Genomic DNA, 23,509 nt, shown 5'->3' with positions numbered 1-23,509 from the left:
AACTTCTGAGTACCTCCTGCTTCGATATGACACATGGCTCATGGTAACAATAACCTCACAATGCTCTGATACTGCGATTCTTGATATAGCAAATATCTACGGATGCAAGAAAAGCTTCAAGTATATATTTATGGTGTTTTCCCGCTGGCACTGTTACGTTGACCTAACACGGCTTTGGACCTGAGAGCGACGCTTTTCATTCCTCTTTTTTGAGTGAAGAAAATGCTTATTTTTAATGAATGCGCGACACACTGCAGGACCGGACGTTGGGATTAGGGCCCGACAGATATGGATTTCTGGGTCTGATACTCAAATGAAGGGGGTTGGCCGATAGATATATATTTTGAGTAATTTAATTAGAATTTTTTTTATTTTTTCCAGTCTCTCAAATAGCCTATGTTGAACATTTATTATTATAGTAAAGGTTTTTAATCATAGATTATATAGAGGCCGATGCCGATATGCACCAATGATATTTTTGGCCAAATTTCATACAATTGCTTGTTTGACAGCCAAAAATCAGTAGATTTCATAAATAAAAAAGGATGAGTCTCTAACTCTCTACGCAAAAGTCTGCAACATAAAATATATAAAATTAGGTGAACAAACTTGTGACCGATTTTCACATAATGTTTCTCAGTTCCCCTGAGGCCGAGGAAGTGGGAGGGCTCTGACTGAACTCTTTCCATTGCTAAAATCGGGAAGTCTCAATCACTTTCGGTTCCAGAGATATCGGCCAATAGCCCATGTTGTAAAATACCCAACTTTGGATTACTACTCAGACGGGGCAAATTGGATCAGCTTTATTTGACAAAGAAGTAATCTGAGTAATCTAATGCACTACCAACTAACTCTGTCTATCACAATCTCTGCAAGCAAAATCTAGATACATAATGATCTTATTCCTTCAGAATGATGCCCTGTACCTAGTATGCACAGTGAATTAATTAGCAATACACCAGTTGAGCAGAGAAGACAGTGACACTGGGGCGGAGTAGGGTTCAGTTGCTTTAATTTGTGACACATGATGTTCCACTGTCTCCAAACACTCTCCCACACATCTGTGAGCGTGCACTGAGCGAGGGTCCAGTCTGGGGCTGTGGGCTCCAGAGACTGTGAAGGTCTTCAAGGCGATAGTAGCAGTTCCATGTGTGTGTGGAGAGGAGTAGCTGGAGTAACAAAATAATCTGTGCATATTAAAGGTTTCTCATGTCCTTGGTAAAGCCAGGGACGAGGCCAGTCCACGGATCCCACTCCAATGGCACAGGAGAGGGGGCGTGGCTTACAGGAGACCTGGATGGGTGGACGCGTGGCCATGGGAATGGTGGCGGTGGGCGTGTCCCCGGGCTCTGGCTCCCTGCACACACGATTGCAATCTTAACAAGTGTCCATCAGAGTTCAAGTGGCAATTTGATGAAGGAACGTTAAAATGTGAAAGTTATAAAACATAAGAGACAGGATGGCTGGGGTGACAGATATGGAATGGTTTCAATTATGAAGTAAAATCAAAAACACAAAGTAGAAAATGTAGATAAATGTAAAAAGAGTAAAATGTTAATTGTAACTGTGTGTTCTAACCCAGTGGTACATTAGTGTGTTTATGTGGATTTATGCCTAAAACAACGACTGATTAATTGTTTGATCAATAAATTGTTCAGTGCTATAATTAATGCTTGAAACAATACAGCTGTGTGAGGAAATACTGTATTTTCCGTACTATAAGTCACACTTTTTGTTTGTTTGGCAGGGGTGCGTCTAATATGTGATTATTTTTTGTTTTTATTCAAATATATCATTTCACATGTCACTAGAGTGCACTGCTGGCTAATTGAGCAGCAGACAGTTTGGAGTGAGCGGAGAGCGGAGGTTACTCTTACCCACAATGAACAAAACAAAACAAAGCTAATCACGGGCTAAAAGCTCGATGGCCACAGCCAGAGAAACAAGTTCACAAATGAGAGATTAAAAAATATGCTGCCGGGAGAGGCTTGTTAACAGTGCAGTTACTCCTCCGTGCCCAGGTAGTTGCCAAGGCGATTGTTCAGAAGTGACACCGAGGATGAAGATTTCAATAGATTTAGTGATCTGGAGTGAGAGGGAGAGTTTGGTCTGTTCTTTATGCTATAGTTATCTAAACTGTTTATCTGACATCAACATACCAGATACCTATTTAATTATGCTTCAGGTGTTACGTTAGCATACCATACGCCTATTCAGTCGGTTTTTTCTTCATTATGCAATTTTTTTGCTGGTGCGTCTTATACTCCGGAGCGACTTATAGTCCAGAAAATAAGGTACTTTGTTTCAAGATTAAACCAATCGGCCAAGGGTGGACGTGTGTTGTTGGGGTTATTAGGCAGTTCTATGCAGAGCATCTATCTGCACAGTGTGTGGAGTATGGCTGTGCCCAGCGTCATTCAGCAGCAGAGGGGGATAATAACCCAGGAAAGACTTAGACAGGTAACATTTGGGTTTAGGTTAGTGAACCCGCTCACCGCTCTGTATGTATGTTCTCAGAGGAGCAGGTCTACTGCATGGACCTGAGGAGGTGTTTACCTGAGGGGGTGACTCACCGGGGGCGGGGGGTTAAGGCCCAGGCTCCACTGCAGACGCTCCCGGGACACTCCACTGACTCGCCTGTCAATCATCCTGTTCAGGTCATGAAAGAGGTCCAACAGCCTGGGACAGAGCAAGACCAGACATTCTCATGTAAAACAGAGGAGCTTCATTACAATGACACATCCTGCATCCCTACGGGCTCTTAAGATATACAGTTGTGCTCAAAAGTTTACATACCCTGGCTGAATTTTTCAGAGAGTACGAACGATATCACTATACATTTTAATTAGTGGTTGTGTGAGGCCATCTATAGTGAAACAACTCAGTTTGTTCTTTTTAAATCATAATGATAATAGAAACTACAAAAATGACCCTGATCAAAAGTTTACACACCCCAGTTCTTAATACTGTGTAATGCCTCTTTAACGTCAATAACAGCTTGGATTCTTTTGTGGTACTTGTGGATGGGCCTCTTTATTTCCTCGGATGGTAAAACTGCCCATTCTTTTTGGCAAAAAGCCTCCAGTTCCTGTAAATTCCTGGACTGTTTTGCATGAACTGCATGTTTGAGATCTCCCCTGAGTGGCTCAATGATATTGAGGTCATGAAACTGAAATGGACACTCCAGAACCTTCACTTTATTCTGCTGGAGCCAATGAATAGAATAGAATAGAAAAAACTTTATTGTCTACCATACACAAGATGGCAGAAATTTGCCTGAGAGGTGGACATAGCCTTGTGCTTTGGATCGTTGTCCTGCTGGAACGTCCAAGTGCAGCTTCCAGACTCTTTTCCTCCAGTATTCTTTAATAACAGGCTACATTCATCCTGAAATCAGTTTAGACCAAGTTCCCTGAAGCTCACACATCCCCAAAACATGAGTGATCCAGCTCCGTGTTTCACTGTAGGAATGATGGACCGTTCATCACAGGCCTTGTTGATCCTCCAAATGTAACGTTCATGGTTATGGCCAAAAAGTCCCATTTCAGTTTCATCATTCCAAGTGACATTGTTTCAGAAATGTTGAGGCTTGTCTCTGTGCTGTTTGGCATATTGTAAGTGGATACTTTGTGTCATCTGTGAAGTAATGAATGTTTTTATGGCTGATGTTTCATCCAGTGCCTCCTTATTGTGTATCTTGAAACAACTGCACAACTTTTTTTTTTACGCTATTTGTAGGATTTTCTTTACATCACAAACAATTTTCTTGGTAGTTGCTGCTGATTTTTTTGTTGATTGACCTGACAGTGGTTTGGTTTCAACAAAATTCTGAATTTTCCACTTCTTAATTAGAGTTTGAACACTGCTGATTGGCATTCAAAGTGACCTTTGACAATTCTTTTGCTTTCCTCATGACTCAGAAAGCAGAAACACCAGTGCAGCACAGGATGAAAGATGCAATCTTTGGCACTGTTATGTTGGGCTCCTGTCTGTCAGAAGCCCAAAAATTCACTGACCTTTTATACACACACAATAATGACACACAGGTCATTACACACAGATGGTTACCTTTAGTAGTCATTGAAACCCCTTTGTGTCCACTTTTTTGTCCACCACATTTTATCAGGCCATGATCACCGGGGTATGTAAACCTTCATCATGGTCATATTGGATTTTTTTTTTTTCATTATGACTTAAAAAGAGTGAACTTAGTTGTTTAACCATAAATGGCTTTGCACAACCACTAACTATGAGGGGAAAAAAAGTTTGTGTTATCTTTCATATTCTTTAAAACTAGTCAAAAAAAATTCTGCCAGAGTATGTAAACTTTTGAGCACAACTGTATGTTCGAGAAAGGAGGTCATGAGTGAGGATTGTGTTAGACAGAATTTCAAATTGGCCAGGAGCGCCCTCAGCAGGCAGCAGTGGGAATTAGAAACAGAAATGATCATTGACGCAGTAATGAACACATTTACCAAGCGTTCGCTCGTGCAAAATGACGTGCTAAAGTGGAGCAGCATTCTCTCATTTACATATCCCATTTGTGGTCTAATGGACTTATGGACATCGCCTTTGACGTGACAAACACATGGTGCTATTTATACAGGTTTGTTGAGCGGTGAAAGTGGAGGCTTTTACATGTCGTGGAGATGAAGGTTGTGATACATATCATTGATGATGGTTTTAAACATATAGAATGTTAATTCCAAGATGAGTTGGTCGGATATCAAGTTTTTTATCAGGCTTATACTATTGTTGGGGAATTTATGAAAATCGTAACCCTCCCAGATCGTTGTTTTGCCTATTAAACCCTTTGCTGTTTGGTTGTCACCCCAGGTGACAGCATCAAAAGAATAACATTTTTCCATTTTCTTGTATCACATTCCTTAAGTGTGCAGAGCTACTCTGAACGGATCTGGTGTTGGATTGCAGACTTCGATAATGTGAAAATTGCAGGACAATACTGGCTTCAACAGAATCAAATGTGGGACGTATACACTAGTGTGGCTGAGTGGTGTTTGCAGTATGGGGGAGCTTACCTCTGGTCCGAACACCCATCCGTGAGGCCCACACCTCCCCTGAGCATCTGCGTCAGAGTGGGCACCGAGCAGTCTGCAGATTCATCCAGGGAGCGGCCCAGAGGAGAGGGGAACGCCGTGGTGAAGACTGACCCCTGCAGACAGACATAGTTATATTTACTCAAGTGCATGTACTTTGTGGGACACTGCCAAACGTGCTCCCCATCAGAGCTGGTGTATATTGATTAGGCGGAGGCTACAGTGCCGCACTGCTTTCACAGCCAGCAGGGAGTCTGCCAAGACAGTAGAGGGCAGCAGTGTACTTCTGAGCACTTGACCTGCCACTGCCACAGAAAACTGGAAGGATTTCAGTGTACACATGAATATCTGGCTGCGTCTGAAACCATCAAATTATAGCCTACTAACACTAACACTAGCAACTAATCCTTAACCTTTCATGGGGTCGACTTTAGATCTCTATGCAGTTAGTGAACTAGAGCTTCAGAGCTATTTTTCACAATTCGACCGTCCTTACCCATGTGAAGGGGAAGTGACATCAACAAACAGCTGTTTTTCTTGTTCTTTAAAGTTATTGGTGGAGTGCAGGCCAAACAAAAGCACATGTCGCCTCCTGCTCTACAGTGTCCAACAACAACAACAACAACAACAACAACATAGTGTCCAAACAAAGACATTTAAGGAGAAAAAAAATCCAAATGAGCCATATATTTCCCTTTAGTGTTATTTGATCTCATCAGCTGTTTCATAAAGCTACAGTAGCAAATGATCCATGTGGCTTTAGTTTCTACTAAATGATTGGCGCAGTGGCTTATGGGATGGCACATAGCTCCTAATCACCGGTTAGTTAGCATCAGAGGTCCCTGTGCTAAAGTGGCTATTATAGTTAGCATTGAGGCTCCTTTTCCTTCACTCCTTCCTAACTGACAGCCCAATTCGGACGCTTCTTATCATGGCAGACGCTGCCGCACATCCGGTTTGGTGTAAGAGCTCTTAATAAATAAATATAATAAACAATTTGCATTAGCGGATTTGATATTTCTGACACAACTGATCAAAAGATGCAAAGCACACTTTCAATAAACAAATCCTGTATCGATTGTATTCCTTTGACTTTCCACTGAGAAAAAGCTACTTCACAAAGTGCTGGGTTGAACTCATGGTTAAGTGTAATCGGGATTAATATTGAAATATCTATCCATTTAAAATGTTTTCTAATTTGATGCCAAATTTTGACCGTATGAGAGACTACAAGACCTTTGACTTTGAGAGTGTTGGGTTTAGGTTTTAAAAGAAGAATAAATCAATGGTTGTAATGAGGTAGAAGGACCAAAGTTCTTTTGGTCTTTGTTGTTTTCTTAATCCCAGGAGTCGTTTTGTTCCAAATGAATTGAGAAATTAAACTGTCCAACTCTGTAAAAAAGGCTTTAGTGATAAAAAAAAGGTATGCATTGAAATAAAAAACATTTTGGTAGAATATTCATTCTTACTATGTTAATTCTTCCCACTGGAGGTTTCCCCATTTGTCCAAATTCTGTTTTGTTTGTTTGTTTGTTTGTGGTGAAATTATGTTTAAAAAGACCAGAATAATCCTGTGTAAAGTTGGTAAATTTGGTTGATATAGTAAATGGATAAACGGCGCACACGGCAGCGTGCACGTGCACATGGGCGCACGCTCCACGTGCACGTCAGCATGAGGCGGTGTCGACCCACTAGACACAAGCTGAGAGGAAGATGACAGGCTGTAGCTCCAGCCTAGTTCATTATTTTACTGCACTAAGTCTTCATTTGGACTGAGTCCCCAGAGCTACAGCCAAATCGAACCAACAGCCTTGATTTACTCGATGATAATAATAATAATGATAAAACAAAAGTAAAGTAAGTGTAAAGTAAGCTTATTTTAACTCCCATATAATAAGTGTATCCACAAATTGGAAATACAAGATTAATGCCTACATATACAGTAGCCTCTACGTAACTTTTTTTCCCTTTTAAAGCACTGATAAGAGTACCATTAAAGTACCAGATCGATAAGGAGTATCGATCAGGGTAGTGGTATCGATAAATCCTCAACAATACCCATCGTTGCCCACGCTGTTGTGAATGTCTCGGGTTTTTCTGCATAATATCATGATAAACTTGTGAATTCATTTTTCAATTGATGACATCACGTTGTCCAGGCCCTGAGGAAACAAAACAGCCCCACACCATGATGCTCCTGCTCCAGACTTCATTTTGGTGTGCTCCACACATGACATTGTGTGTTTGGCCCAACCAATTCAACCGGTTTGAAAAGAGCTCTCGGATCCACAGCACTACTGGAAAAAATATACTGTGGACTGACGAAACCAAAGTTTAAACGTTTGGACGGAACACACAACACACGACTGCTTTTCTGTAGTTGCAGCGGTTGGTTCTGCACATCAAGCAAAGGGACACTCTGAGACTGGACAAACTCATCAGAAAGGCCTCCTCTGTGATCGGGGCCGATCGGGACTCTGTAGTCAGTCACAGAGAGAAGAACCCTGGAGAAGCTGCTCTCTGTGATGGACAACAGTGACCACCCCCTGCATGAGCTGGTGATGAGGCAGAGGAGCTCCTTCAGTGAGAGGCTGCTCTCGCTCTCCTGCTCAAAGGAAAGGCTCAGGAAATATTTTGTGCCCAGAGCGATTAGGCAAATCCTTGGGTGGGAGGGACTTAATGGGAACAATGGTTTTACAGTACTTTTTATTTATTCTCTGCACTGTCCTATTTATTGAATCTTTTTCTAGTTTTTTTTTAATCTGTTGTTTTTATGTACAACTTATTTGTGCAGCTGATAAACTGAATTTCCTTTGGGATTAATAAAGTATATGATATCGTCTTGTAAACAATATGGTGCCATCGAAGACACTATTATTAATCTTTAAAATGCCTGAAAAAAAAAAATCCCAAATCCTCGTGCTCAGTGCTTTGGAATTCCGGATTCCGTTTTCGATTGTTGGAGCAATTACGAGCACAGCAGAAGCTGTTTTTCATCATTGTTTGGCTGTAGCTTCACTCGCACTCAAAAGGCCTCTAGCTTGTAGCTTCCCCCCAACGGAAATACCAGAGGCAAGACTGAACAACTGAGCTTACAAAATCCATCTCAATGCACTCTTCTGTCAGTGTCAGGTACTTTGACTTTACAGAGCTCTGCTCTGAACCATGAAATTAAGCTCTATTTCCATCTAGTAAACAGCTCAGCTTCACTCTCTGTTCTGTTCCAGGCCCAGCTTTAGATCTGGAATCATTACAAATGAACTCCTGCACATAGCACATTTCATAAACACTTAAAGAGGAGTTTATCAGTGAGCTCACCAAGGTCTGCAATGGGATTCCATTGTACATTAGGACTATGTCACCTGGACTTTCTAAAAAGGTGAGTGTGACCTTTGCAGTGCAACTTCAACAATGCGACCCTCGCACTGTGACCTCCACAGTGCCACCATCACAGAGAGTGAGGCCTTAACTGTGTGACTCTCTTGTGCCTGTTTGATGCTGCATGAAAATTAATACATTTAATTACCAGTTCCCGACTGGCCCCTGGTGTGGGATCCCTGCCCTCCACAGAGCTGAGGGACCACCATTGACCCCCACAGTCTTCTGTCTGCTCGGTCTTGCCTGCAGGAAACTCTGCCCACGAGCTGTCTGATAGGTCCCAGTCGCTGCAGGTCCCGCCCCCGCTGTAGTTCCACGTTTGATTGGTGCATTCTGGGGGTCCACAAAGCATAGAAAATCATTGTAAACCATGATAGTGAAGCATAGTAAAAAACATATCTGCACCGCTCAAAAGGGTTTGGACATTTAAACATTTATAGGATGATTGGTTGTTTGTACAGTAGAGTCGGTGCATCAAGAATGGCCCTCTAAAAAAAAATATACAAAAATAATATGAGCTACAAAACAGCTGCATGTTGTTTCTGCCGAAGTCAGGCCTCATAGCACTCATTTTAATCTGTTTGTTTACAACTTGCAGCAACATTTGTAAAATGACTTAAAATGTGTGTTCTGTTAATGAGGTCCCTCTCGAGACTGCGACACAAATAAACACAAAACCAACCAAATGATCATACTGTACATATGGGTAATGAAATGGTCAAACTCACAGTGGAGTTGGGGAGGTGTAGAGTGAGAATAGAAGTCCTGAAAAGGCAAAAATCCTTTTAATGGAAATCAGAAGTTATTTCCAAACTGAGTTTCCGTTTCAATCAATCAATGTTACTTTCTTTATAAAGCGCTTTTCATACCGAAAGGTATCACAATGTGCTGGCACACCCTCCCATCCCCCCAAATAAACAGATCTCTCAATCACACACTTAAACCTTTACCCCACCGTCCCCACTCACTGAGTCACACAGACAATAGAATAAATAAGGTCTGCGCCAGGACGCAGGGCACTGACCCAAGAGAGACACCACACCTCCACCTGATCACTCACAGGACAGCACCAGCAGTGCTTCATTTGTAAATGAGTATTTTCAGGAACACTTTTGGTCTGATGTGATGGATTGGGGGAACAGGCCAAAACATTTGCCGGAACACTCTCATTAGACACCATAACATCAGATACATTTTTTGCCGGATCCTCCAAAATATTTCCCGGAGGATCAAATTAAGCACTGAGCCCCAGCCTAGGCAGAGGGCCCCTTCAGAAGAAACAGCCTAAAGCCTAAAAATCAAAGAACACTCATAAGAGTTTAAAATCCAGAAGTAAAGGCAATTAAGGAAGCTAGAAACAATATAACAAAATCACCAATAGCCTATGATAAATTATCAACATGAATAAATATGAATAAATATATATACAAAATAATTAGGATTAAATAAATAGATTAGTCAGTTAAAAGCTAAGCTAAAAAGGTGGGTCTTGAGCTGCTCTTAAATACATGAACGTTCTCTGCAGCCCTGGGCTCCTCCTTAGGTCGTTCCAGAGGCGAGGGCCGTAATATCGGAGTGACTGTGTGTGTGTCCTGACTAGGGATGGGTACCGAAACTCCCCAGGGCCCCAGCGCCACGTGTGCCTGTCCACCCAGACCGATCAGCTCCAGCCTTAAAAGCATGCATTAGCGTCTCCGTGTTGGCCCCAGAGAGAATGGGGTGGACTCTGGCCATGTTCTTTAGATGGTAAAAACCTATCTTTGTGATATTCTTAATGTGTGGAATAAAAGTCAGCTCAGAGTCAAAAATCATGCCCAGGTTCTTCACCTGTGAGGAAGGATTCATAGACAGTGACTGTAGTTTGGGTAAAAGTCTCTCTCTCTGGGCCGATGATTAAAACTTTTACCCAGGACAGTTTTGTCCTGGGTAAGCTGGAGAAAGTTTTCTGCCATCCAGGATTTCCCTAACCTGGCCTGTTCTCTCATAAGGACTGCTCTTTGTCTGACCCGTCACCTAGGACCTATTTGCCATGGGAAACCCTACCAGGGGTACGAAAACCTCGACAACAAAGCTCCCAGGATCATTTGGGCGCTCAAACCCCTCCACCATGTAAGGTGGCGGTTCTAGGAGGGGCCATCCAGAATTTAATATCTAAAATGCAGTTAAAAAGTTCATCCATTGGCCTGGTGTCATCAGGAGACATGGAGATGTATAACTGTGTATCATCAGCATAACTGTGAAAGTTGACTCCATGTCTCCTGATGACATCACCAAGAGGAGCATATACAGATTAAAAAGCACTGAGCCTAAAATCAAACCCTCTAGTGTGGGCCGGTGTGGTGCAATATGGGCCTATAATTGACTCATCTGGTCTGACTGGCCCAAAGGTTTGTTGGCCCACCGGAAAAACTCCCAGTGCTCCTGATGGCTAGTCCAGCCCTGGTCAGTGATACTTGTACTTGTCCTATTCAGTGCAAGAGTTGTCCGCCCTGATGACAGTAATGGCAGATGACGGACGGGCAATGTTCATATTCCTACCAAGCTTTCACATCAAAGACCCGTTCACTGCCTGCTTTCTGAAACCCTGAGCAGACTTAAGCTGAGGATTCTCACACGTCCCAGAAAAAAACAAGCAAAAAAACTATCTGCAAAAACCTTTACTGTAAAAAAAAACCCATAGAAACAGTGGACATCAGCAGGACCACCTCCCCAGCTGACATACGTAGTACTGCGCATTGGGAGTAATTTACAACACCATTTTATTTTTATTTAGAATAAATGGCCACACTACAGTATACCGAACGTGAGGATATGGCAATAAGCAAGCACAAACCAATGCACAGATGTTCACTGAAAGTGTTTTTTCATTGACTTGGCCTTAAAGACATAGGCCGACCTTGGTGCTACCATTGTATAACTACCTCACTGTACCACCTCATCATTATAGATAGATCGATCTTTCACATCTCTGTCCATGGGTTTTTGGATACTGGGACCAGTCCAGAAGGTTAAGATTGTATTTGGCTGAAGTAAAGTAGTTTGGTTTTCTGTGGGTCATGTGTTCTGCTTCACATCTGCTCCCTGCCAATCCAGGTCAGACCTGGGAAATAAGAGCTCAAGAGCCTGGAACACGTGACGCCTCACCAACAATACACGCTTCTCTCTGTTCAAAGCCTACACAGAGAGGATTTCTCACAGGATTTTACTTACACAACTTCACCCCAACTCCTTGAACCCACCAGGGAGGCAGTTCTCAAAATACAATATTTGGGATTGCCTTTTGGCTGTGGCTGCATACATTTTTTTTTGGGAAAAAATCTAATTGCAATTTCTCAAGCAAATCTCTAGTCCGGTGTGCACAGTTTTGGTCACAGTATAAAGGTCCAATTCCTGGAATGAGTGGGTCATTGTGTGTGGAGTTTGCATTTTCCCCCCGTGTCTGAGTGGATTTCCGCCCCAGCAGCATTGAACGATAGGTCAAATGCATACATTTTTGCTATGGGGACAATCAAGTACAACTTAACTATAAACTGGCAAACTAATACAACAGTCACGTGGATTTCAGCACATACATTGGCCCCAAAACACCTAAAACATACAATAGTCAAGGATGAATGATATCTGTGAGTGCATGAATGAAGATGGTTGGGATGTCTGTTGGCTTCTGTCGGTCTGTCAAGAAGAGCAGCTGTGGCTACATATGTAACTAACTGTTTATTGGCACTGGACGACTGACACCATATCGTTTGCTAATCACAAGCTTTCCCGTTGTGATTTCAAACTGACTTAAACACATTTTGTAACCCTATTGTACATATAGGCAAAGTCTGTCCACACTCACCAGGGCTCCAGGCAGACGGGGCCTGCACGAACCCTCCAAATTCCAGTTCCACCGATGGGTCCTCCCTGTCAAAGTCCAGGTTGCAGTCCCTCTGTGCGCCCTGCTCTAGGTCATCAGGTGTTGGGTCCCTAAGAGCCCCCCGCCCTGGGTCATCAGGTGCTGGGTCCTTCAGTGCACACCGCTCTGTGTCATCGGGTGCTGGGTCCCTCAGTGCGCACCGCTCTGGGTCATCGGGTGCTGGGTCCCTCAGTGCGCACCGCTCTGGGTCATCGGGTGCTGGGTCCGTCAGTGCGCACCGCTCTGGGTCATCAGGTGCTGGGTCCCTCAGTGCAGACCGCTCTGGGTCATCGGGTGCTGGGTCCCTCAGTGCGCACCGCTCTGGGTCATCAGGTGCTGGGTCTGTCAGTGCACACCGCTCTGGGTCATCAGGTGCTGGGTCCTTCAGTGGACACCGCTCTGGGTCATCAGGTGCTGGGTCCGTCAGTGCACACCGCTCTGGGTCATCAGGTGCTGGGTCCGTCAGTGCACACCGCTCTGGGTCATCAGGTGCTGGGTCCGTCAGTGCACACCGCTCTGGGTCATCAGGTGCTGGGTCCTTCAGTGGACACCGCTCTGGGTCATCAGGTGCTGGGTCCGTCAGTGCACACCGCTCTGGGTCATCAGGTGCTGGGTCCGTCAGTGCACACCGCTCTGGGTCATCAGGTGCTGGGTCCCTCAGTGCGACCCGCTCTGGGTCATCAGGTGCTGGGTCCTTCAGTGCACACCGCCCTGGGTCATCAGGTGCTGGGTCCGTCAGTGCACCCCGCTCTGGGTCATCGGGTGCTGGGTCCTTCAGTGCACACCGCCCTGGGTCATCAGGTGCTGGGTCCCTCAGTGCGCCCCGCTCTGGGTCATCAGGTGCTGGGTCCCTCAGTGCGCACCGCTCTGGGTCATCAGGTGCTGGGTCCGTCAGTGCACACCGCTCTGGGTCATCAGATGCTGGGTCCCTAAGACCCCCCCACCCTGGGTCATCGGGTGCTGGGTCCCTCAGTGCACACCGCTCTGGGTCATCAGGTGCTGGGTCCCTCAGTGCGCACCGCTCTGGGTCATCAGGTGCTGGGTCCCTCAGTGCGCACCGCTCTGGGTCATCAGGTGCTGGGTCCGTCAGTGCACACCGCTCTGGGTCATCAGATGCTGGGTCCCTAAGACCCCCCCACCCTGGGTCATCGGGTGCTGGGTCCCTCAGTGCACACCGCTCTGGGTCATCAGGTGCTGGGTCCCTCAGTGCGCACCGCTCTGGGTCATCAGATGCTTGGTCCCAAAGAGCCCCCCGCTCTCTGCCATCAGGTGCAGGGTCCCGAAGAGCCCCCCGCTCTGGGTCAGCAGAGCCTGGGTCTGACCTGTCCCTTGTGGGGCTACTCCAATGTTCTTCTGGACTGGCCGTCTTCTCTGGTACCACAGGACCATTCCAGCTGACTGTAAGAGGATCAGCTTCTTCAGTGTTGGATTTACATGTGCTGCCCCCTTGTGGAGCAGAGGAGAGGGCACAGGCTGGGTCCCAGATGGAGCACACCAGGCCGTCCGGGTCATAGGCGCTTCCTTGGTGGATAAGACCATCTGTGATTGCACCTTCTAGCTCAACTCTAGTGGGATTTTGGAGCTGTTTACTGGATCTAGGTGCAGATGAAAGTGCAGGGTTGTGAGGTTCTTCAAATGGGAGGGTCTGGGTCTGCAGCTTGATGAGACTCTCTTCTATCAGGGCTCTGACTAAAGACACTCCTCCAGGTTTGTACATGAGCAATAAAAGTTTATGATCTATGAAGTCTATTTTTTGCTTCTCTCTGAGCTTCTTTTCATAATTCTCTCTGACCTCTTCTCTGATCTGCTCACTTGGCACCTCTCTTGATGCTGGTCTAAACTCCTCTCTGAGTTCCTCTATGAGATTCTCTGTGACTTCTCTGGGCTTCTCTGAGAGTTCCCCTCTGGGCTCTGTGATCTCCTCTCTGAGTTCCTCTGTGAGCTTCTCTGTGACCTTTTCTGTGAGCTCTTCCACGGGTTTCTCTCTGGGCCCCTCTGTGACATCTTTGAGCTCCTCTGAGAGCCCCCCTCTGGGCTTCTCTGTGACCTTCTCTATGAGCTCCTTTGTGACCTTTCTGGGCTCCTCTGTGAGTTCCTCTCTGGCCTCTGTGATCTCCTCTGTAAGCTTCTCTGTGAGCTTCTCTATGAGCTCCTCTGTGACCTCTCTGGGCTCCTCTGTGGGTTCCTCTCTGGCCTCTGTGATCTCCTCTGTAAGCTTCTCTGTGAGCTTCTCTGTGAGCTCCTCTGTGACCTCTCTGGGCTCCCCTGTGGGTTCCTCTCTGGCCTCTGTGATCTCCTCTGTAAGCTTCTCTGTGAGCTTCTCTGTGAGCTCCTCTGTGACCTCTCTGGGCTCCTCTGTGGGTTCCTCTCTGGGCTCTGCCTCTGTGAGCTTTTCTGTGACCTTATCTGTGAACTCCTCTGAGAGTTCGCCTCTGGGCTCCTCTGTGCTCTGTCTGAGCTCCCCTGGGACCTCCTTACTGGGTTCCTCTGCAAGCTCCTCTGTAAGTCTGAATTCCTCTCTGGGCTCCTGTTCTCCAGAACATCTGCGTCTGGGCTGATCCAGCCGGAGTTGCCTCGTGTGGACCTTTTCTCGGCCTGCTGAGTGGTTAGCTGACTTCCTCCAGCGCCGGCCTGAAACAGAGATCTATGATCAAAGTCATCTGTGACTGAGCGGTGGACCATGTGCATATACCAAGAGAAAACCAATAGGTTCACTCAATCCTTAAAGAAAAGAGAAGTTACCTGAGCGCTCTCTGGCCCTGCTGGCTGCTGTGTGCATAGGCTGAGCCTGGGCCCCTCCAGTCCGGCTGCGGAGCCACCCTCTCAGCACCCCCCCAGGCTGAGGAGTGGGGGCCTGAGCTGTGCGGAGGAACAGGCTCTGTGTCTGTGTCCTGCTGCTGCCTTCTCTGCTCTGCAGGGTGGCCACCAGTGCCCCGATACCGGCCCGCCTGGCATCCAGGCCGAGGGCCATCCCCCACTCGTCACTAAGGTGTACATCTGCGGGTCCAGGGCAGCTCACAGGGGCCTGTCCCAAGGGCCCCCCAGATCGGTGACGGCTCTTGGAGCACAGAGCCCATGCTCGTAGGCCCCTGATCAGAGGCAGGCCTGTCAGGCCCAGCTCTGGGCGGCTGGAGAGGGGCAGAGCAGGACGGGGGCACTTGAGCGGCAGGGGCCCAGGGCCCACTGCGCTCAGGCAGGGGTAGTTGTTATTATTGTTCTGTTGGAGAAGGGGACTGGTTATTGGCCTCATAGGTAGTTTAGGCAGCGCTGCTCAATCAGAAGACAGATCCCCGCAGTACTGACACGACCTGCAACACCAAACACAGCTGTATTAGAGCGGTCAGACATCAGGGACACTCCACACAGCTGTATTAGAGCGGTCAGACATCAGGGACACTCCACACAGCTGTATTAGAGCGGTCAGACATCAGGGACACTCCACACAGCTGCATTAGAGCGGTCAGACATCAGGGACACTCCACACAGCTGCATTAGAGCGGTCAGACATCAGGGACACTCCACACAGCTGCATTAGAGCGGTCAGACATCAGGGACACTCCACACAGCTGTATTAGAGCGGTCAGACATCAGGGACACTCCACACAGCTGCATTAGAGCGGTCAGACATCAGGGACACTCCACACAGCTGTATTAGAGCGGTCAGACATCAGGGACACAACACACAGCTGTATTAGAGCGGTCAGACATCAGGGACACTCCACACAGCTGTATTAGAGCGGTCAGACATCAGGGACACTCCACACAGCTGTATTAGAGCGGTCAGACATCAGGGACACTCCACACAGCTGTATTAGAGCGGTCAGACATCAGGGACACTCCACACAGCTGTATTAGAGCGGTCAGACATCAGGGACACTCCACACAGCTGTATTAGAGCGGTCAGACATCAGAGACACTCCACACAGCTGCATTAGAGCGGTCAGACATCAGGGACACTCCACACAGCTGCATTAGAGCGGTCAGACATCAGGAACACTCCACACAGCTGTATTAGAGCGGTCAGACATCAGAGACACTCCACACAGCTGTATTAGAGCGGTCAGACATCAGAGACACTCCACACAGCTGTATTAGAGCGGTCAGACATCAGGGACACTCCACACAGCTGTATTAGAGCGGTCAGACATCAGGGACACTCCACACAGCTGTATTAGAGCGGTCAGACATCAGGGACACTCCACACAGCTGCATTAGAGCGGTCAGACATCAGGGACACTCCACACAGCTGTATTAGAGCGGTCAGACATCAGAGACACTCCACACAGCTGTATTAGAGCGGTCAGACATCAGAGACACTCCACACAGCTGTATTAGAGCGGTCAGACATCAGGGACACTCCACACAGCTGTATTAGAGCGGTCAGACATCAGGGACACTCCACACAGCTGTATTAGAGCGGTCAGACATCAGAGACACTCCACACAGCTGTATTAGAGCGGTCAGACATCAGGGACACTCCACACAGCTGTATTAGAGCGGTCAGACATCAGAGACACTCCACACAGCTGTATTAGAGCGGTCAGACATCAGGGACACTCCACACAGCTGTATTAGAGCGGTCAGACATCAGGGACACACCACACAGCTGTATTAGAGCGGTCAGACATCAGGGACACTCCACACAGCTGTATTAGAGCGGTCAGACATCAGGGACACTCCACACAGCTGTATTAGAGCGGTCAGACATCAGGGACACACCACACAGCTGCAATAGAGCGGTCAGACATCAGGGACACTCCACACAGCTGCATTAGAGCGGTCAGACATCAGGGACACACCACACAGCTGCATTAGAGCGGTCAGACATCAGGGACACACCACACAGCTGCAATAGAGCGGTCAGACATCAGAGTGGTCAGAGAAACGGCTTGACTCTTTACTCTACTGCAGGAGTGAATTGACTGTCCAGAGCCGAATGTAAAGGCCAGTATTCCCCAAATCATGATCGGCCCAGCACATCCCAAGCACATCCGGCCAGAGCAGCTTCATTATTCTCCTCCACACCTGCACGCGCTCATTGTCCTCTTCAATGACCCGGATGCTTATTAGCGCTCGGAGATAATGAGTCGTTTGATTTAGGCCCATCACTACGCCGGTATTAACTGCACTTGAGCGCAGGCCTACCGTGCCTGGAGTTGTCCTCACATACCCGTAGCCTATGCACAGAGACATCACGCAGATACGGCAGGACGCAGGACGCAGGAGCCCCCCCCCCTCGCCCCCCCCCCCCAGATATGGAGCTACCTTTGTCGCTCTGAGCACCGCGTCGTGATGCGCACGGTCAGGTGCTTTTCCTCTGGCGTCTCCTCGCTGCTGTCGTTGTTGTTTGGACGAGGAACATGGCTGTAGTCGTTATTCTCAACCGCCCCCGCACGCTGTGGTCCTGCGCCATGGGCTCCGCATCCCCCCCCCACACACACGCACACACACGCACACACACGCACACACGCACCGCTGTGCCCTGCGCGGTCCGGCCTGTGCGCATGCAGCCTGTGCCGCTGTATCCTCCCGCAGTCGGCTCGCTGGCAGTGACGGTGCCCGCTCACGGAGAAGGGGGACAGAGAGGGGGAGAGAGAGGGAGGGGGGGGGGAGCGTGCGCGTGTGTCATCGACAAAGGCTACGTCACTGGCTCTCTGACGTTGATCCGTTCTCCTTTTTTCTTTCTTTCTTTTTTTTTTTTTTTTTTTTTTGAAGTGGATGCCTGCCATGAATGATCCGCATCGGTCCACCCCCACTCTGAACGAGTGACGTCACGTGGTTACGAGAGAGGCGTTTGTCCCAATCTCCTTCAGTCCCGTGGAGCCTGTTATGGAGAAGTCATCTCTTGGTCTAGTACAGGAAACACTCCCCAGAAGGGCTTTATCCAGAGCTCATGGTCCATTTGAACTGCAGATCATTTCATTGAGCCCATGCTGGTGTTGTTTTCTTCTTTCTTTTAGGTTTGGACATAATTCAGTCCAGTTTAGACCCTGGACCCTGTTTAGTCCGGATTTGATCTTGATTTAGACCTGGTGTTTCTTAAAGGCCCTATACCTGTTTTGTCCTTCTTAAAAGGTAAACGATGAACATGAGACCCTCGTTTAAAAGGGGTTTTGTTTTGTTTTGGATCAAGAACTAGCAGGTAAAAAGACTGTGGCCAAAAAGTGACCCTGAAAGTTGTGAAACATGTTCATATACTGAGCTTGGACACAACTAACCCTTTAACATGTACAAGGATGAAAGCAGTGCAACAGAAACAGAAGCACTGCAGGTGAAAAGGAAAAACTTTTAGGCAACATTTAGAGACATCAACTTAACATTTTTGCTGTAGATTACTATTTAAAAAACTTAAGTCTACTGGAAATGTTTTATTTGGAAATATGGCACTTGTATAACACTACGTGTTAAACAATAGAGAGAGGGGGGTGATGTGATACACTTTTTACATTTGCTCCCCTTGAGCTGAGCAAATATTATACATCAGTAAAATTAACCCATTTCCTTTTAATTCAGGATGTTGCCCAGCTATGGAAAGCATACCTGAGGCATGTCTTCAGGACAAAGGGCAATGAAAATATGATTGTTCCTAAAGAAGTGGTCATGTGTCTCACTTTACCCCACCCTCGGGGTAAACTGAGACATGTTGTAATAATAAAAGCTGGACTGACAACCACACAATCCCAAACTAATGTTGGACGAGTAACAGAATCATGGGGACTGGTCAACTAAGCAATTTTTTTAAAGTTTGAAAGTGATCAAAAGTAGGCTACTCTAAAACTAAATTAAATACAACATGTATAAATAAACTTTCACAGTGTGGGGTCAGCACAGGACAATCAGAACCAGCTAGTACACAGTCTCTGGGTCAAATAATCCATTTTTAAACACTTGAAAGTGATCAAAGTAGGCTACTTTAAAAGTAAATGAAATACAACATAATATGACTCAAAATGTATAAATTAACTTTCACAGTGTGGGGGTCAGAACAGCTGGTGTCTGGGGGTCAGCACGAAGGGGGATCAAACCAGCTAGTAGCCTACACAGCCTCAGGGTCAGAACATGGACCCATAATCAGAACTATCTAGTACACAGCCTGGGGCCCAGAACACAGGACCCACAGAACCAGTTAGAAGAGCCTGGGGCCCAGAACACAGGACCATCAGAACCAGTTAGAAGAGCCTGGGGCCCAGAACACAGGACCATCAGAACCAGGTAGAAGAGCCTGGGGCCCAGAACACAGGACCATCAGAACCAGTTAGAAGAGCCTGGGGCCCAGAACACAGGACCATCAGAACCAGTTAGAAGAGCCTGGGACTCAGGACACAGGCCAGACCTGGATTACTGTCTCACTTTACCCACAGCCACCATTTTAGAAAGAACTGCATCTCTAGCAGTTCAGGCTAATCTTTAGCGAGCATCAAGCACATGGGTTCACATGTTGGAAGTTCATCAACATGTTTGATAGATGTTTTTCTACCTGAAGCCGTTTGTTTTGACACAACACTTGATAACGTTCTCAGCAAGAACATTTACTTTTACACGCGATAAACACATTTATGCGAAAAAAAGAAAAAAAAAAATTCAACACAGCACCAGCACCAACCTCTCCTACCTGACAAGTGTGGAATGGGTGGGGCTTGATAATATAATGGTCACATGACCACATTTGTGTTCTGTTGCCTAGATACAGGGGGTGTCTCACATTGCCCGCTGTCCCACATTACCCCATTCTCCCCTACCAATTGAGGATACCGGGCTCTTCACAAGAAATTGTTTTGAGGAGTCTGGTATCACAGCTGCAGGAGTCCCACAGGGCTGCATTCTTTCTCCTCAAGTGTGTATGCTTTTTTCTTTGGAATGTTCACATTTAATTGTGTTTGGTCTGTCTTACTGCTGCAATTTCTTCAAAACGTTCCTCTGCACCTCTGGTTATATGGTATGTATAGAAATAGAGACATTTCCTGAATATTATAGTTTAGTTTAGTTTATTTTATTTTATTTATTTGACAGGGACATGTACAGGAGCATTAATCAGCATATGAAAAGATGCTTTGTACCAGACTTTAGCTCTTGGAGCTAATTTCCATCTGCAGTCCCCGAGACAGACAATTACAAAACACTACAAAAAGCATAATAAAATACAGTTCATGATATTTACAGACAGTATTTACATTTATATACAATTTTTAAAAAGTACATTTTATTAAAGGGAAAACTTGTTCCTCTATAGCAGGGGTCGGCAACCTTTAACACCGAAAGAGCCATTTGATCCGGTTTCCACGGAAAAGAAAACACTGGGAGCCGCAAATACTTTTTGACATCTAATGCTGGGTTTACACATAACGACAACAAGTCACGAATGCCACGAATCCACATTCGTGGCCGAGGATCACGAATGTGGGTGATACGGGGTAGAGGTTTCACGCGCCGCCGCGAACTGTTGCGACCTGTTACTGCGTGTTACGATTAATGGCACGAATTATTACGCACGGTCACGAATATGCGTCCCGCACTGCTGCGAGCTGTTGCGCGCTGTTGCGTTCTGCTGCGAGTTATTGGGAATTGTCGCGTTCTGTCAAAAATCTGTCAAGAATTGGGCGAATGTGGACAAGATCGCCTGCCGCGCACACCGGGTTGGAGGCGGAGCAGAGACGTCTCGCTCCGCCGTGCGCCCCTGACTCGTTGGGCTCTTGCCAAATCGGGTTAAACAAAAAGCAAATACACCAGCTCAGGCCTGTCCATATACTGAAGAATAGCAATAGTTTTTCAGTCTATGGGACAGTCACACCAGTTCAACCCCGCTCCTGTCAATGCGTAACACGGGCAAACGCATCAACAAACGCACACGCTTCATGTCAGATAAGTCCGTGCAACAGCCGCACAATTTGGGCTGACTTTACTCCACAGAAAAGCATAAAAACACTACACTCACTGTGCACTCGATCTTCTGAGGATCCGTCGTAGAACGTGCTGCTCTTAAACCTCTTTATCCATGATTCTCACTCGTCTGGTCAGTCCTCAGCTCCATTTGAAAAAACTTTATAATCCACAAACACAGGCCTGTCTCCACCTGCCCCGCGCCCATCGCCGCTTTCTTTACGTGTCTAAGGTTGTAAAGAAGCCTTAACTTATCTGTGGTGTAGCTGCTGGAACCACGCGCTGTTGTTTTGGTGCGAGGCAGCGTGGGAGATGCATTCAGGGACCGCTGGAAAGGCGCACTTCTTACTGTCCCTTTTTTCCCACAAACGCGGGGAAAATCGGGACAAATATATAACAGTGGGGTTCTCCAGCGGGGGGGCAATAGGGGTGACAGGGACTGGCTCCCAAACATCAGGAGGAACGACCGCAGGAGGAGGAAAAGCCGGCGTTTTGGCGGGTATACCGGCTTTCACGAGTATGACGTTTATTTTGAGCGACGAAAAACAATAAAATATATTTATTCTAACATGTCAAGATCACAATAATCTTCCAATTTAGAACTAAAATATTAAAGAACTAACACAAATAAAACACACTTCAATTAAATACTTAGGTTTTTTTTTTTTTTTTTCCCAAGCTACTCAGAGCCGCAGTGTAAGGATGAAAGAGCCGCATGCGGCTCCGGAGCCGCGGGTTGCCGACCCCTGCTCTATAGTCTATACCCACCCCTACCCTTCTCAGATGTCACATTTAGTTGTTGCTGTTGTTGTTTTCTCTAATGCTGACATGTTTGATTTCCCAGATAATGTTGTTTCACACCCAGGCAAAATCGTTTTAAGTCTTTGCATAATTTTAGTGCAGTTGGAAGCTTGTTCCATTCAGAGATAGTTTTAAAAGAAAATGCTGATTGTCCTGCCCAGAGGAAAGAAAATCCCAATTTGAGATCTTAATATTGTCTCAGTTCTTTCTCCTAGACCATTTTGAGCAGTGTTTAAGACCAAAGTGAGCTCATGGCTTATTGCTCCTGTTTCTTGTTTTTGTCTCTTGAGCAACAGGCTGTGCAAAAGCTCAGGTCAGACTCCAGTGTAGATTTGAAAGAGATATCACTTTGTTCTTTATCAAAACTCAAACTGTCTCCACATTGGTGTCTTCACTTTGTCTCAAGTTTAGAAACCAGAGAGATTTCACTTCCAACTGAATCAGGTCTCATTCCAGGCTCTTTCTGTGTCTCTAAAATTTCCCTTTACAGACAATAAAAACCCAAGAAAAAAAAAAAAAAAAAAACAGTCTTAAAAAAATTGTTACCTGATTCATAAATAAAGATTTGTATTTATCATGAATAACACATTTTTCTATGCTCAACACCATACTTTCAATGTCTCTCTTTGGTTTGACTCAAGTCATATATATATTTTTTTAAATTATTACTATAGTTTATTTATGCTGTGAATTTGTCATTGTTTAGCCTATGCATTTGGGGGAGGTAAATAAATAAAATGGAATTGCATGGATGCTATATTATTTTACACGGTAGTAATTTATAAATAATAATCTTTTTTTTTTCTTTTCAAACAAACGGTTCGCGTTCGCAGCTTGAACAAGGATGAGCTACAAAGTCATTGGTTAGCGCCAATTTTTCAAATTCACTATCAGTCCTGTAATTGGCTAGGAGCCTTGTCGCTCACTGTTGCTGAGCTCTGATTGGTTGATTTGTCCAAAGTGGCTGGTGGTCAGTAGCACCGAGCAGCAGCGCACGGAATACAGCAAAACTACTAATAATCCTGATGGAAAATATTATCCACCAACTACAACATCGAAGGTAAGACCAAGTTTCATTTCTGTTTAGCCTTCCTATTATTTACTGTGGCTTGATTTCCCTCCCAGGCGCTGCGAGTGCAGCAAAACAGTTGCGGAAGCTATGTTGTATTATAGCACTATGCTAACTAAACGGGCATCGTTTTACTGTCCAACTCTCTCCCAACATGGGCATGCTATATAGCGTTGGAAAGCACAGAACCTGCCGAGTTATGTCGTCGTATTAATTTAACTCCCAGAACGACTTTTTTCCGCCGCGATCGCGGCTATGCTAGCCTTAGCTGTTAGCAATGTTGTTAGCTTTGTGTGCACAAGCTGTAACGAGGAATCGGAAATTACATTTCTTTGTGGAGACATGAATGTATTATTTGTTAAGATTAGGAACACCAATTGATATATTCTCATAATAATTATTATAATCCTATAAAGCAACGATATTTGT

General features: G+C 45.9%; 1 protein-coding gene across 1 annotated transcript; it reads right to left on the bottom strand.

The window, feature by feature from the left end:
* Positions 1-995: 995 nt before the first annotated feature.
* Positions 996-17,905, bottom strand: LOC306972962 (uncharacterized protein). Its single transcript, XM_079569711.1, has 8 exons — positions 17,599-17,905; positions 15,076-15,641; positions 14,675-14,964; positions 12,277-14,383; positions 8,584-8,768; positions 5,040-5,173; positions 2,574-2,679; positions 996-1,357 (listed from the first exon to the last, which is right to left on the bottom strand). The coding sequence occupies exons 2-8, from the start codon at positions 15,581-15,583 to the stop codon at positions 1,283-1,285; spliced, it is 3,405 nt and encodes a 1,134-aa protein (XP_079425837.1). The 5' UTR covers positions 15,584-15,641; positions 17,599-17,905; the 3' UTR covers positions 996-1,282.
* Between the last annotated feature and the right edge of the window lie 5,604 nt (positions 17,906-23,509).

This window comes from Gobius niger (genome assembly GCF_951799975.1).
Source record: "Gobius niger genome assembly, chromosome: 1".
NCBI classification, from domain to species: domain Eukaryota; kingdom Metazoa; phylum Chordata; class Actinopteri; order Gobiiformes; family Gobiidae; genus Gobius; species Gobius niger.
This window is presented reverse-complemented; position numbering and strand designations above follow the sequence as displayed.